Source organism: Oenanthe melanoleuca, linkage group LGE22 (genome assembly GCF_029582105.1).
Source record: "Oenanthe melanoleuca isolate GR-GAL-2019-014 linkage group LGE22, OMel1.0, whole genome shotgun sequence".
Lineage (NCBI taxonomy): Eukaryota > Metazoa > Chordata > Aves > Passeriformes > Muscicapidae > Oenanthe > Oenanthe melanoleuca.
In genome coordinates, this window is record NC_079363.1 from 931,097 (window position 1) to 946,111 (window position 15,015).

Genomic DNA, 15,015 nt, shown 5'->3' on the forward strand with positions numbered 1-15,015 from the left:
AACACCCCAAACTGACACTGATAGTGGGGAGGAGCTGAGGGGCCGAGCCTCCCCTTCCTTACTGGTGGCACTGGGAGGGGTGGGGGCAGCACCAGGGACGGGGGGGGGGGGGTGTGGGGGCCGTGTCACCCCCGGGGGTCCCAGCGGGGAGAGCAGAGAGGGAACAGAACCAACAGCAGGTTCCCATTGAAAACCAGTTTGGGGGGAAATGGGAAAGATCCCCCAAAAATTCCTCAGAGGGGCCAAAGCTCCTGCCCCCGTGGGGGAATGGGCTCATCCCATTCCAGTGGGACCCAGCTGGGCCATACTGGGAGCACTGGGTTGGTTCTCCAGCCCCTGGAAGGATCCCCAACACCAGCTGGGATGGTTCCTCCCTCTCCAGAAGCAAACTGGGAGCACTGGGAGCAGCCAGGGGGGTTCAAATAAAGACTGAGACAGGCAGATCCATTAACCAAAATATCCTGCAGGTTCTATTCACAAGGAAAAGCTCCAGTCCATCTTTTTATTCAGTTTTTTTTTGAAAAATTTCCTGACGTTACAGAACTAAACTGAAATGTTTTTTTTTTTTGCTTTTTTTTCGTTTTTCTTCCACTCTTACATCTCATGACAAAAACAGAAACTTCATGAGCCGAAAAAACGGGGAGAGGAGGGGAGAAGGTGCTGGGGGCTGGGGAGAGGAGAGAGAAGCTTTATAAAACTAAGATTTGGGGTTCAGCAATTTTACGAGCTGAACGAAGGAATTAAAACGCTTTTAATTTGAGAGGAAAAAAAAAAAAATGTAACCCCGAAAAACAGAACAAAAACAAAAAAACAAAAACAAAAAAACAAAAAAAAAAAAAAATTTTTTTTTTTTTTTTTTTTCTGAAACAAACTGAACCTGGTGAGTGGCGCGAGGCTGGAGGAACCGAAAATGTACAAACTAGTTTAAAACCTGGGTCGGTGCTAAGGGGCCGCAGATGGATGGCGAGGCGGGGGGTCCGGGACCCCCTAACTGCTGCCCATGCCCCCGGTCTCCGAGGAGAGCCTGCAACGAGAAAAGGGCGTCAGAGGGACCCCCCAGCACCGAGAGGGCAGCGGCAGCCTCGGCAGGCGGGCAGGGAGGGGCCCCGCCGTGGGGACCCCCCTCGGGAGGGGTCTGGGGGCTCTGCACAAGCAGCCAGGAAAGGGGGAGCCCCCCCGGCCTGGAATGGCGCTGGGGGGGTTGGGCTGAGCGTGGGGGGCTCTGCTCTGAGGGTGTGGAGAGGGGGAGACCCCCGGGATGCCCCCAGGGGGGTGGGGAGGAGGCAGCAGAGGAGGGGGAGCGCAGGGAAAGGGGGGGCACCTCCAGCAGGGCAGGGCCCCCCCGGGGGGCGCAGGGCACAGACAGACACTGCAGAGGGGCCCTGGGCCAGCAGGGACCCCCGGGGCAGGGCAGCCCACCCCCCCAGGGCCGGCCCTCGCTGTCACCGGGGGCTGTGGGTGGGGGGAGCCCCCCCAGGCAGAGGGACCCCCGGGCTGGGCCCGCTGCGGCACACATCTACCAGAGCACGTTCTCACCGTGGCAACTTTATTACAGGTACAGACAGGTAAGAGAGGACAGGTGAGACCCCAGGGCACCGGGGATGCAATTCCCCCTCCCCCAGAAAAAAAAAAAAAAAAATAAAAAGTCACAGAGTCCCTTCCCCTCCCTCCACCCCCTATCCCACCCCAAACCCCACAACTGTGCCCAAACTACTCCAAAAAAAAAAAAAAAAACAAAAAAAAGGGAAAATGAGGAGAAATGGAAAAAAAATTATAAAAATGTTAACAAGCAACAGCCAGAGGCAGGCAGAGAAGGAATTGTGACTGGTCACAGGACAGAGGGACACAGTCTCTCGGCCGGCAAGAAAAGCTCTGCTGCTGGCAGGGCAGCACGAGCCCAGTAAAAAAAGGAAAAATCTGAAAAAAAAAATCAAAAATAATAAAATAAAAAAAAAAAAAAGAGGAAAAAATAGAGAAAAAAAAGAACTAAAAAAGGTTGTTCCAAGTCTCCTCTGCGGGGTCCCGGTGCTGGCAGCCCCTGGAGCAGCCTCAGTACGGGGAAAACCTTTGCTTCTCGGCTTTGAGTTTGTTAGTGACACAGGGCACGGCGGGCGCCGCGGCGCCTTTGGCCGCAGACACGACATTTAGCGCCAGGAGAGGGACAGGTTTCATGCCAAGCAGACTGGAGACACAAGGGGCGGTCGGAAGAGGGTTGGGGAGGCTGGAGGGCGCGTCGGAGGCCCCCGCGGTGGCGAGCGAGGGGGTGGTGGTGGAGGAGGAAGAAGAAGAAGGGGTGGAGGGTTGAGAGAGGTTGATGCTGAGGTGGTCAGGGATCGTGACGGAGGCTGCCTGGGAGGAGGGTTTAGCGCTTTCTAAACTGTAACAGAGGAAAAAAGGAAAACAACAACAAAAAAAAAAAAAAAAGAAAAAAAAAAAAAGAAAAAAAGAAAAAAAAAAAAGAAAAAAAAACACGGGTGTGGGTGGGAGGGAAGGAACAGCACAAAATGCGAAAAAAAAGCACAGGACAAACAGCGAAAACGGCGCAGGAGCCGAGCTGGGGGAGGAGGAGGAGGGAGGGAAGGAGCAGGGAGGGAGGGAGGGAGGGAGGGGAGGGGAGGAGAGGGATGGTGCTGCCGGGCCTGGCCCAGCTGCACACGGGACCCCCACACCCCCCAGGGGATCCCCCGAGCGCCAGAAGGGAGCCAGGATCCAGAGACAGCCACCAGCAGCTGCTGCTGTGTGGGAACAGGGACACGGCCCAGGGACCCCCAGCCCCGCTCAGACACGGATCAGGGGACACAGGGACACCTCGGGGGCAGCCCCAGCCATGCCAGCAGCTCTGGGATGGCAGCGTCCCACGGGAGGCTGGGCAGCCCCTCCTGCCACCCCTCGGGGGGCACAGCAGAGGCTCTGCAGTGCCAGGCTCCCCCCAGCCCCCTCCTCACCCTGCAGCATTCCTGGAGGCAGCGGGGAAGGGGACAGCAGGCTCGGGAGGGGACAGGGACAGAGGAGAGGAAACCCTTCCCCCCATGCGGGGCACCCGGGGGGCTCGGGGACTCACCTGACATTGATTAGATACTGGGCCAGGCTGATGCTCGCTGCAGATCCAGTTATGGTCACCTGCCTGTCAGTAGAGCCTTCCACGGGGTTGGCAATCTTGATCTGAGCCCCGGACATCTGGCGGATCTCGTTGATCTTGGCGCCCTGACGCCCGATGATGCAGCCAATCAGCTGGGGAGGGAAGGAGGGAGGAAACACGGTGAGCCGGGCTCGGCCTCAGCCTGCCCCGCCCCGCCCGGGACTGCGGCAACTCCTGCAGGGGAGGACACGCCCTTGCAGGTGCCAAAATGGGCCCATGTGGCCCTCGGGGACACGGGTCAGTGGTGGGGGCACAGTTGGACTTGGTGGCCTTAAAGGCCTTCCCCAACCTGAACAGCTCCATGAGGATGGATTCCTCGGAGTGGGGTGTTAAGGAGCTGGAAAAGGAGGTTTTTTTGCCTTAAAGATCACTGGAATAGGGACAGGGGACATGGTGGCAGCCAGAGTGGCCCAAGGGAATGGTTTGGGGTGCAGCCACGAGCCCACCACGGCCTCAAAGGCAAGGACAGTGACCCCACAGCCCCTGAGAGAGGGGCAGACCCTGGGGACCCCCATCCCAAAGCCCCAGGGATACTCACATCATTTGGAATGGTGAGTTCATGGGAGGTGGTTTGGGCAGAGGCATCCAAACCTGCTTGGAGACAGAGAGAGGGGGCCCAGGTGAGGGTGGGGGGCAGCTGGGGGGTGCAGCACCCCAAGTGCTGCCAGGCTCAGGGTCAGGGTCAGGATCTGGCTGCCTGGAGGGCTCCGAGCAGCAGGGAGGGCTCAGCAGGCGGGGAGGGCACTCTGAACCCCGCTGCCCCCAGCCCTGCTCCCCTCTCCTCACTCCCCCTGCAGCTCTCCCTCCATCAGGGTGGGACAGTCCCAGAGCAGGGGGCTGGCACTGGGGGGCTCCAGCCGGGCACTCAGCTCTGCTCCCACTGTGGGTCTGGCTTCCAAAGGCTACGGCACCAGTACCAGTATCAGTACCAGTACCCCTCCTGTACCTCCTCATCCTCCTCCTCCCTGCAGCCCAGGGCTGTGCTACGCCAGCGGGCACTGGGAGGCTGCTCACACCCCACACAGGGCTGAGCTCATGTGTCTGGGGCAGTTTAAAGACATTTTTCCACTTTTCCCCCTTCTCAGCTTGGTCCCTGCGAGAGGGACGAGGCCCCGCAGCGGGGCTGTGGCAGGGGGACACAGCAGGTGACACCCGGTGCTGTCCCCCCACTCCTGGGCAGCTCCAGCTCCTCCTGGGCCGGGGGCTGCCCCCCTCTGAGTGTTTTTTTGGGCTGGGGATTAAAGCTCAGGGCCCACAGCTCGCTGGGACAGCCGAGCTTCCACCCAGTCCTGCTGCTCTGCACTGCCCAGCCGTGCTGCAGGGCCCAGCCAGGCTGCACCTCCAGCCCTTCTGGGGCGCCCCTCAACCCCCTTTCCCCCCGATCCGGGCAGCATCTATCAGGGAGAACGAGACCCCGGGCAGCATTAGTACACAACAGAGTAACTACAGATCGTGTGTTTGCATCATTACCCCAATAGCCTTTCACCTCTGGAGAGCTGGAGTCAACGCCTGTTAAGATACAAGTCACAATGAGTTTGGCTGTCTCAAGTTGAGAGCCCCAAATGGGTGATTTTTTTTCTTTCTTTTTTTAGGCTGTTCGTTTTTTTTGTTTTTTAAAGCCACGTTAGCAGATCTAGAGCGAATTTGGTACAAGTCAGCAGCCCAGCTTTAGGGCTGGAGCAGCCGAGGGGAGAGCGGGCGCTGCGGGTCTCCAGAGCGCTGGCACAGCTGCCAGGACGGGGGGCACGAGGGAGGCAGCGTGGATGGAGCGAGGGAGGGAGGCCCTGCCCCTGGGCCCCACACAGTCACAGCAGCAGAGGTCACCTGGCCGGGCCCGGGGCAATGTTTGGGTTTGGGGTTCTGTGAGCACGGCCCCCGCGCAGGAGAGAAGGAGTTTCCATACCACTGAATCCAGTGTTGCCATGAGACATTGGAAAGTGTGACTGTTGCATTGCCAACTGGTGCAGCTTGGTCAGCTAGAGGAGGGAGAGGGAGAGAGGGAGGAAGAGAAAGAGAGAGAGAGAGAGGCTGGCGTTAGCCATTTCCCGGGGCCGGGGGCCAGCACTGGCCACGCGCACCCGCCCGGACACGGCCCCGGCCCCGCCGCCCCCCAGCCCCTCCACCTGCCCCGGCCCCTGCACGGGGGCTGGGGGCTGTGCCCACCCCCCTGGGTGCAGCAGGGGCTGGAGGAGCGCAGAACAGAAGCAGAGAGGAGCGGGAGGAGGGAGCAGGTGCGGGCGGCGCGGCGGGGAGCGGGCACGGAGCTGAGCCGTGCCGAGCCGTGCCAGCCCGGCCTCCTCGCAGCCCCCTCGCTGCCCTACGGGCGCCAGGAGCAGAGACAGACCGGCCCCTACGGGATGAGGATGGGTGCCAGAGGATGGAGGTGTCCGACAGCGCCGGCCGCTGCCGGGATGGTCCCTCCGCTCCCGGGCTGGGCCGGGGCCAACCCCCCTCCCCGACTGCCACCTGCGCCCTGAGAGCCGGGCCAGCTGTCCCCTGCCCCGGGAGAGCCACCGTGACCGAGCCACCGTGTGCTGGCTGGGGGGGGGACTCGTGCCGAATTGAGGGGGGGCAAAGGAAAAGCCAGAGCTGGTGTGAAATGCCAAGCCAGGGAGAGGTGGGTTTGGAAAAAAAATATAATAAGGAGGAGGGAAGTGTCAGAGAGGAGGTGGGGGAGGATCCAAGGAGAGATCTGAGGCTGGCTGAAGCTGGCTGCAGGAGGGCCAGCTGAGGGGGGGCGAGTTTTGGTTTTTTTTTTGGGGGGGAGGTGCTGGGGAGCTCAGATCAGATCGAGTGTTCAGCCCCAAGCTGAGCCAGCTCGAGCGGAGAAAGCACGGAGAAAATTTTTGGAAGGTGGGGGAGGAAAAGGGTGGATTTCAAGACAAGAAGTTGTAAATAAAAACTTACATCTGGCTGTGGAATGGCATACTGTCCTTGAATGGTATAGGCCTACAAAAGGAGGAAAACAGTCCTATTAACAACCATCGGACAGCCACCCAGGGACAGACAGATTTCAACTAGCCAGGAAGTCAGAGAGCCAAGGTGGAGAGTTCTCCGGGGCGAGGGAAGTGGGGCAGGAGAGGCGGGGACGGATAAATGCTGTCACAAGCAGTTTCTAGGCTGGCGGTTACTCGAATTGGCCTGACGTGGCGGCTACGGGGAGGGGGTGGGCAGAATCCGTGCCATCCCCCCCCCAAAAAAAAGGTGGCAGACAAAAAAATAAGAAAAATTTAGAAAAAAAAATTAAAAAAAAAGGAGAAAAAAAAAATAAAAAAAGGAAAAGAAAAAATAAAAAGAACCAAAAAAAAAAAACCGACAAGAGAACGGCTGGGATCTTGATGAAGATGTTATGGTGTGGTGAGTCCGACAATGCTGCTATCCCTGCGCCCCGCGCAGGCAGCGAGGCTCCAACGCCCCCGCCGGCCCTGCTGCTGCTCCTGGCCCCTCTCTGCCCCGGCCCGGCAGCTCCCCCGCCTCCCCTCCCACCCCAAAAAAAGGTTTTGCCCCGTTCCGAGTCCTCTCGTCACTCCACACGCCTAGGACAACGTCGCCGGGCAAGCTACAGGTCAGTGCTGGCGCTGGCTACCACTGCTCGACACGGCCCAGTGCTCGGAGGGGAACGAGGCGAGGGCCTGACCTGCCACAACTCTGTGTCCCCGAGGTTACAGGGGACAGCCACACACTTCAGATTCCTCCTGAAGCTACCCAGGAAGGGTGAGGCACTGGCTGGGGCCTGGCTGGCTAAGGTTTGGGGAGGTCTGGGGGGGCCGGGCAGGTGGGGGCGGGTGGGAGAGGAGGGGGAGAGGGGGGTACACAGCCTCACTTCCAGGTCACCGGAAGAACTGCAGCCCAGGCTGGAATTGGCCCAAGTTCGTTGCCATGCAGTGGCTGCCGGGTGGCCTGCGTGAGGAGAGGTTGGTGGGCTCAGAGTCCAGTTCCCAGTGGACAGGAGTCCACAGCACAAAAAGCCACCGTTGTCGGTTTTGGGGGACGGGGACAGGGATGCCACCCTTGTTGGCAGTCTCAGAGAGGCCAAGGATTGAACGGGCCGTGGAGACTGAACTCCCCTCTCACCTCCTGAGGTGGTCCCTCCAAGTCAGAGTTGAGGCACATGGATGGGGCGGTGTGGGGGTAGCTCGCACTGCCGCTGCTGTACCTGTCCTGTGGATAAATTAGAGGACTTCAGTCTCCAGGGCTGTCAATCCGAAACCTTTCGCTAACACCAAACTCAACATCCACATTAGCTCAGTGCTGATCGAGGGCTCGCCCTGCTCTAGGCACGACTCTGAGCTGCGAGGACAGAGAGCGCAAGGCCCACGGGAGGGGCCCGGGCGGCTGCTGCGGCCTGGGCCGGGGACGGGGGGCGGAGAGAAGGAGAGGGGGAGAAGAGGGGCAAGGGGAGGGAAGAGATGCGTGGCCGTGGGAAGCCTGCTCCTCACTGCTCTAACGGGGAAGGCGGCCGGCTCCCGCCCCGGGGGTCCGCAGAGCGGCCGGGCGCGGGGGCTTCCCCCGGGTGCAGAGCGGCGGGAGAAGCTGCCGGGGAGGCGGGAGGGGGGGCTGACCGGGTTCAGGTGGGGAGGAAGAGGCAGGGAGAAGGGCAGGGGTGGGGAGGAGGAAGGGGACGGCGGCAGGTCCGTCCCCAGAACAAGCGTGGCGTGGCGGGGGTGGGAGGGGGCAGAGCAGAGTCAGGCCTGGCGCTCGGGGAGGCCGGCGGCAGCTACAGCCCTTCCCTGACCCCCTGCCCTGCCTACCGAGGCCCCCAGTGACAAAGCCAGGCCCTGCCCACCCCGAGGGCCGTCCCTGGCAGCAGGAAGGCAGCGGATGCGTTGTGGCCGTGGTTTCTCCGAGCGCTGGGGCAGCCCCGGGGGCCGCAGGGTGGCCCTGGTGGCACCGGGACCCCAAGGGACACCTGTCCCCTGTAAGGTGGCTCAGGGCGGGGCTCGGGCCACTCCCCAGCTCGGCGCAGGAGGGACTAAAGCCCAGTCTACCTGACACTAGTCCTATCTGACACCCTCCCCTCCTGCCAGACGAAGCCTTTGCGCACCCCAGCCCTACCCACGCACAGGCTGAGCCTTTGCGCCCCGAGAACCGGTGGCAGAGAGCAGAGAACCCCCACGCTCCGGGCCAGGCACCCACAGGAGGTCACAGCGAGTCCTTGGAGCCAGCCCGAGGCAGAGGGGCAGAGCCTGGCTTAGGCAGCTCAGCCCCATTCAAACCCTACTGCCGCCACCACGCTGCCACATGGCTTTTTTGGCTGGTTAATTCCAGGAGCGTCCTCCAGCACCCTCTCCTCCCAGACCGGCCCTTTTCCCCGCTGCCAGCCCGAGCAGGGCCGGCTGGAGCTGGCTCTGGGGCCCAGGGCACAGCGCGGGTGACGGCGGAGCGGCCGGGGCGCGCTGGCAGCTCGGTGCAGCCCCCAGCCCTGCCCACCCACCCACCCCGCACCCCAGGAGCAGAGGAGAGGCCTTACCTGGCCGCCTGCAAAGATGACGGGAGAGCTGGATGGCTTGGGTCGGTACGGGATGGTGACACCCTTCGGGGGAGACTGGTGACAGGCACAGAGGACAAGGACAGGTCAGACACTGACAGCTGGCACTGACAGCTCCCTCCTCCCCACAGCCCGGGGCTCTGCTCTGCCAGCTGGCCCTCAGGGGACCCAAAGGGGCCCTGTGGGCACCCAGGGCAGCGCTACTTCTTCCTCCCAGGCCACCCTGGAGCACGGCACGTGGGTGACACCATGAGCTGCTCTCGAGGCCTCGCTCGACCCTGGTTTTAAGCAGCTCCAAGCCTCACCTGGATGAGGCTGTAATCCCCAGCTATCCCTTTATCCCCCAGAAGCTGCTTCCCTCTCCCCCTGCATGTTCCCAGCCCTCCAAGGGCAGCGGGACGCCCTGCAGCCCCGGGACAGGCCTGGGCAGGGGCCCTACCTCAAGCATGACGACGCAGATCTGTTTGACGCACTCGATGATGGACTGTGGGATCCCAGCAATGGTGATGGCTCGCTCAGTCGAGTTGGGCAGCATGTCCCCTGCCACCTGGACCTGTGCCCCCGTGCTCTGCCAAGCCGAGGGTTAAAAATAGCCCGTCAGACCCCGGGCAGGGCCGAGACCTCAGCGACGAACCCCGTGCGTGGTTATACATAGCCAAAACTGCACCCCCAGCTCCTCCTTTACCCCAAAATAAAGCCCCTTAATCCCAGCTGGATACAATTCGGTCACCAGGAGCCTGAGGCAGCAGAGAGGACCTGGCCTCAGCCTGCTCCTGTAACCCAAGCCAAGCCAGTCTCCATGCCAGCAGAATTAATGCAGCAGCACCCAGTGTTAAATGGCATGGCCGAGGGAGCACATCACCCCCTACAAAATCTGTAAAAAGCCCAGGGAAAGGCTAACCAGGAGCCATGGGAATGGGGCAACAAGACCCCAGGCATCCAGCTGTGAGGCACAGTACCGGGCAGAGCAGGGTCTGCCCTGAGACTCAGTTTGCCAATCACTAAAATTAAAGGGAGCTCCAAAAAACCCCAGTGATGTCACATCCCCGGGGTGGGGACAGCACTGGGATTTGCCCTTGGGGCCACCTGAACCCCCCCAAGGGTCCCCCCTGGGCTGGGCAGCACGCACCTCTCGGATCTCCTTGATCTTGCAGCCTCCCTTGCCAATGAGGGACCCGCACTGGCTGGCAGGGACCACGAGCCTCAGGGTGACCGGGGGCCGGCTGGCAGCTGTGCTGTTGGTCATGGAGCTGCTGATGTCCTGCGAGGAAGAGGAGGTGGTGAGGGCCTGGCCCTGCTGAGAGGGCACGCGCTGGGGACGTGCCCGGCCCGGGGACAGGGAGGTGACGCTGGCACCAGCGGCCCAGGCCAAGGTGACCTCGGGGCTTTCCCAGTCCCATTTCCCAAGGACTTCCTCAGCAGCCCAGAAAAAACACAGATGTATTTTGGGGAAGCAGCAGCCCAGCTGTGCTGCCTCAATGGAAACGGGTTCAGGCACTGCCCCTGGGCTGGATCCCACCTCAGCCAGGCAGGAACTGGAGCTGGAGGGAGACAAGGGACGGGGGGGGGCTCGGGGACTCCCCGGCTCCAGGGTCAGCGCGGAGCCTCCCGCTGCACCAGGGATCAAGGCAGCAGCTCCGGGAAAAACAATCCCGGCGCCGATTACAGCGGTCATGTGCTGGCAGGGGGAGGGGAGGCACAAGGCCAGGGCTCAACTGACCTACTAAAAGCAGAGCCTGTGCTCCAAGGCCGGTGCCCACAGCGCTGCAGAGCCGTGCAGCCCATGAAGGACTCGGCTCCATGCACCCGGCACAAACAGCTCCAAGCTCTGCAGCCCCTAAGGCTGCGGTGAGAGCAGGGGGGTTTGGGGGCAGAGCTGCCAGCACAGCGTTGTTCCTCCCTGGAAGAGTATCCCAAATGCAAAGGGCAACACGATTTGTACCCCCACAGACAAGGTGAGGGCCACAGAGCTCTGTCTCACACCAGGTGAGGAGCACTCTCAATTCCTGCTCCCTCCAACATGGAGCAGGATGGAAAACATCACAGTCCTGAGCAGGTTCTAATACCTGCAAGATCCAGGTTATCCAGCAGCAAAATCCCCCCTGGAAGTCACTGATTTAACAGCACCAGGGACACGGTGCAGATCCTGCAGCCCCACAGGGCTGCAGCCCCAGAGAGGAGCCTTGGCATGTGCTGGGGGAAGTGGCACCAGCAGGAGCAGAGCCAGGGGCATTCAAGCCCCGCTGTGTCCCCGTGGGGCTCTGGCTCCAGCAGCGCCTGGACCTTGCCCCGGCGCGGTGCCGGACAAAGATCGGGGGCCAGGCGGGGAAGCGCGGGCTGCCCGTGCGGAACAACGGCCCCGGAGCCCTGGGGCCCATCCCGGGCTCAGCCCATCCAGAGAGGAGGGACTAACGGGGCAGTGACTGCGGGGCCCATGGACACACCTCTTCCAGTTTGTCAATGATCATCGCAAAAGCTTTGAAGATGGCGTTGGTGGGTCCCGCGAGGGTGATGATCCGCTCGGGGCAGTTCCCTTCCGAGATGTTGATGCGAGCTCCGCTCTGCGGGGAGGCAAACGCCACCTCAGTGCTCGGCCGCCCGCAGCTCCTCAGGATTCCTCCGGATCCCCCGCGGCGGACAGAGCCCTCCCTCCTCCTCCTCCTCCCCCTTCCCTCCCTCCCTCGCTCGGGCAGCCATCTTCTCCTCCTCGGCTTCCTGCCGCGCCTGCCCACACCTCCCGGCATTCCCCGCGCCGCCGCCACTGCCGCCGCTGCTGCCTGCCGAGCGGCCCGGGCGCCGTCCTGCCGGGTACACTGCCCTGGTACCCTGCCCTGCCATCCTGCCGGGTACACTGCCCTGGTACCCTGCCCTGCCATCCTGCCGGGTATTCTGTCCCGGTACACTGCCCTGGGCCCGCCGTACTGCCTGGTATGCCATGCTGCCCAGGCACACCACCCTGCCCAGGGCCTGTCATCCTGTCTTACCATCCTACCCTGGCCCCACCATCCTGCCCCACCGTCCTGCCTGGCATTCTACCCAGCAAACCTGCCCTGGTATCGTACCCTGCCATCCTTCCCAGCCATCCTGCCCTGCTCCCCTGCACTCACCTCCTCACGCATCTTCTTCACTGACTCCCCTTTCTGTGAGGGACAAGAGAAGGGAGAGAGGCGTCAGTGCAACAGCGAGGAGAGAGGAAGGGAGAGGGACAAGGGGAGAAGGGGAAAAGAGGGCTAAAGGGAGTTTGTTCCTCACTTACCTTCCCAATGATGCTTCCCACCTCCTGGGATGGAAACAAAAGCACCATTAGTCAGCGTTTTAAAAACTCCTGGAGCCCCAAGCCTAAACTCAGTTTTCCTCACAGTCAAAACAAGTTCCTAATCACTTGACATCTGCCCTTCAGATAACTGGGCTTTATCCCAGTTGTGCTGATCCTGCTCCCACCTTAACTCCCATCAGATTGTTCCCCCCACACCCCATAATTACTTTCTTCACTGGCTGCACCCCAGGACCTGCCCGAGTGCCAGCAGCACATTCCCAAGCCCACAGCAGCTCCAGCAGACCCCATGGCCACGGGAGCAGCCAGCCCAGCCCAGCTCAGACCGTGGCAGGCAGGGCTCCCCACCGAGGGCTGGGACACGAACCTTTCCGTGCATGAGTAGCCGGATGGTGAGCGTGACATTGAGACCCCCTTCGATGACTCCGGTGTCCATGGTGGGCTCGGCTCAGGCTGCGGCAGCGCTGGGGCCTCGGCTGGGGAGAGGGGCTGGGTGAGCACGGGCTGCGACTGGAGGGGCTCTGCCGATCCCCCCGCCCTGTCCGGCCAGGATTGCAGCCCCCCCGTGCTGCTTCTCCCCTCAAATCGGCCCCACGAGAGCGTTGGGCCGATCCACGGTGGTTTGGCTCCTCCTCATAAGGATTTCCAGGGCTGAACTGGCCCGATCGCACCTGGATCCAGCCCCTCTCGGGACCACGAGGGTCCCAGCCCTGCTCCTTGCAGGGGCTTCCCTGAGGGACAACTGAGCACTTCAGGGTGACCCCCGGTAGCCCTGGGGACACAAACGGCTCCTGGACACAGCCAGGATCCTGAGGGGGAACTGAGAACTAACTGTGGTCCCTACAGGTCTGAGGAAGCTGCTGCTCCCTGCGACCCCCACACTTCCCCCAGCCCAAGTCTTCCTGCCGGTGCCCGATGGGAGTGGGAACCCCAGTCCTGGGGTTTGGGAAGCCGGGATTATGGAGAAAATAAAATAAACCCGCGCGGGGCCTCTCGAAGCAGGTTCCGAGGCGATTCCCTCAGACCCAGATAAGGCCACATGAGCGCACGATCAGGTTTCAAACCACCTGAGTCGGCAGTGGTTGCAAAACAGCCCGGCCGGCCCCAGCCGAGCGTTTCACGGCAATCCGGTAAATAAACTCCCATTTCGGCCCCTGCTTCTGCCCCATCAAAGTTTAACCACGGCCGGGGCCGCGCAGGCACCACAGGGTTCGGCCGCTGCCTCCATGAGCTCGGCCCCACATTCCCCCGCATCCAGCCCGGTTCGGCGAGCACAGCCCGGGATCGGAGCCCCGGCAGCGGGGCGACGGCAGACCCCGAGCCCGCCCGGGGACAAAAGGGGCTGAGCGGGCCCGGGCCGGGCTCCCGGCTGGGCTTCTCCGCAGGGAAACTTCCCCGAGCCGGATTCCCCGTCCCAAAGCCGGGGACGTGGCTCCGAAGCGAGCTCAGGCCTGCAAGGGCGGCATCGGGCCGGGGGTCCCGGCTCCGAGCCCGGCCGGGGGGAGCGGGAGGGGAACGCCGGTCCCGGAGCGACCCCCGCGGCCAGGATGGAGCCCGAACATGGGCCGGGCGAGGGGGATCCCGGGCCGGCGGCTCGGAACGGGACCCGGAGCCCGGCGGGGGGGACCGGCCGAGTGCTGCGAGAGCGGGGGGGGCCGCGGGGAGCTGGGGTCGGGGGAGAAATGGGCTCCTGGATCCCGCACCGGGGGGAGAAATGGGCCCCGGGATCCCGGACCGGGGGGAGAAATGGGCCCCGGGATCCCGGACCGGGGGGAGAAATGGGCCCCGGGATCCCGCACCGGGGGGAGAAATGGGCCCCGGGATCCCGCACCGGGGGGAGAAATGGGCCTCGGGATCCCGCACCGGGGGGAGAAATGGGCCTCGGGATCCCGCACCGGGCCGGGGGACACTGGCCCGGGGTTCCGAAGCCCCGCTGGACCGGCTCGGTCCGTTCGGGTCCGGGCAGGCCCGAAGGAAGATCCCGGATCCCGGGGGGGGCGGCGGCTCCGCGCGCTCCCGTCCGTGCCCCCCCTTCCCGCTCCGGCGGGGGGAAAACAACAGCGCGGGATGGCGGAAAAACCGGGCCCGGCGGGAAAAGGAAAACTCCTTAAATTTAGAAAAAAAAAAAAAAAATACTGAAAGAGAAAAAAATTAAACTCCAAGAAATCGAAGTAGAAAGAAAAAAGGAAAAAAAAAAAAAAAAAAAATTCCTCAGGCCCCTCGGGGCCCCCCCGCGCCCGGGCCGGGCGGGGGGCGGCGGCGCCATGTGACGCACGCGGCGGCCCGAGCCCCCCCGGCCCGGTTCCGGCGGGGGGGGCCGCGGGGGGGGGGCGGCGGGAGGCGGCAGCGGCGGCCCCCGAGCCCCCGGGGCCGTTTGTGCGGGCGGCCGGCGGCGCGGGGCGCGCGGGCCGCACAGGCCGCACAGGCCGCGCAGGCCGCGGGCGCCGTGAGGGCGCGGCCGGCGGGGGGGCGGGGCGGGGGGGGGGGGGCCGCGCGAGGGCCCGGCCCGAGCCCGATCGGACCCGGATGGCGGCCGGGGGGGCGCGGGGGGGCCCGCGGGAAGGGCCGGGGGGCGGCGGTGGGGGGGGCGATGGGGGTGGGGGGGGGGGGGGGGCGGGGGTCGGGCCTACCTGTGTCGGCGCCGGTAACGGCGTTGGGCGAAGGGCGCTCCGGGCGGAGCGGGAGGAGGGAGGGCGGGAGGGAGGGGGGGGGAGGCGGGGAGGGAGCGCGGCGGGCGGGCGCGCGGGATGGCGGCGGCGGCGGCGCGGGCGCGGCTGCTCCGGCTGCGGCGGCCGCGGGTCTGGGAGGGGGCGGCGGGCGCGGCCCGATTTACACCCGCCCCGACCCGGAAACGCACCGCGCGCGCTGGGCGGGACAGAGCGGCCGCCGCCCCGCACAGCGCCCCCCGGCGGCGCGGAGGACCGGGAGGGGAATGGGGGAATTGGGGGGCACTGGGGGGTAATGAGGAATAATGGGGGCACTGGGGAGGCTCTGGGGCGAATTGGGAGTAAAGGGGAGTGATTAAAAGTGTGGTAGAATCGTGTAAGGGCAGCTCTGGGGCAACTGGGGGGCAATAGGGGCAGCCCCCCCTCCCGAGGAGCATTGGGGGTTTGT

The 15,015-nt window shown here is 63.5% G+C and overlaps 1 protein-coding gene across 10 annotated transcripts; it reads right to left on the bottom strand.

Moving 5' to 3' along the window:
- Positions 1–443: 443 nt before the first annotated feature.
- On the bottom strand, positions 444–14,748 carry PCBP2 (poly(rC) binding protein 2). Of its 10 annotated transcripts, none has more exons than XM_056515212.1 (16): positions 14,532–14,708; positions 12,269–12,377; positions 11,884–11,907; positions 11,735–11,767; positions 11,072–11,188; positions 9,757–9,888; positions 9,067–9,195; positions 8,610–8,684; positions 7,214–7,300; positions 6,974–7,039; positions 6,047–6,088; positions 5,043–5,115; positions 4,610–4,648; positions 3,678–3,730; positions 3,062–3,231; positions 444–1,024 (listed from the first exon to the last, which is right to left on the bottom strand). In XM_056515212.1, the coding sequence occupies exons 2-16, from the start codon at positions 12,335–12,337 to the stop codon at positions 988–990; spliced, it is 1,146 nt and encodes a 381-aa protein (XP_056371187.1). In that variant the 5' UTR covers positions 12,338–12,377; positions 14,532–14,708; the 3' UTR covers positions 444–987. The 10 variants fall into 10 exon arrangements, with proteins under 10 accessions (XP_056371187.1, XP_056371190.1, XP_056371188.1 ...); XM_056515221.1 differs by lacking the exon at positions 444–1,024 and adding an exon at positions 1,266–2,377 and having other exon boundaries at positions 14,532–14,711; XM_056515215.1 differs by lacking the exon at positions 6,974–7,039 and having other exon boundaries at positions 14,532–14,748.
- Positions 14,749–15,015: the final 267 nt, after the last annotated feature.

Excerpts from the sequence above, each read along its gene's own strand:
- PCBP2 (XM_056515221.1), bottom strand. The coding sequence starts at position 12,337 with ATGGACACCGGAGTCATCGAAGGGGGTCTCAATGTCACGCTCACCATC. Across the intron at positions 9,889-11,071 it reads TCATTGACAAACTGGAAGAG|GACATCAGCAGCTCCATGAC; the intron begins GTGTGTCCATGG and ends TCTTCCTCGCAG. Across the intron at positions 4,649-5,042 it reads TGGCAACACTGGATTCAGTG|GCGTTGACTCCAGCTCTCCA; the intron begins GTATGGAAACTC and ends GTATCTTAACAG.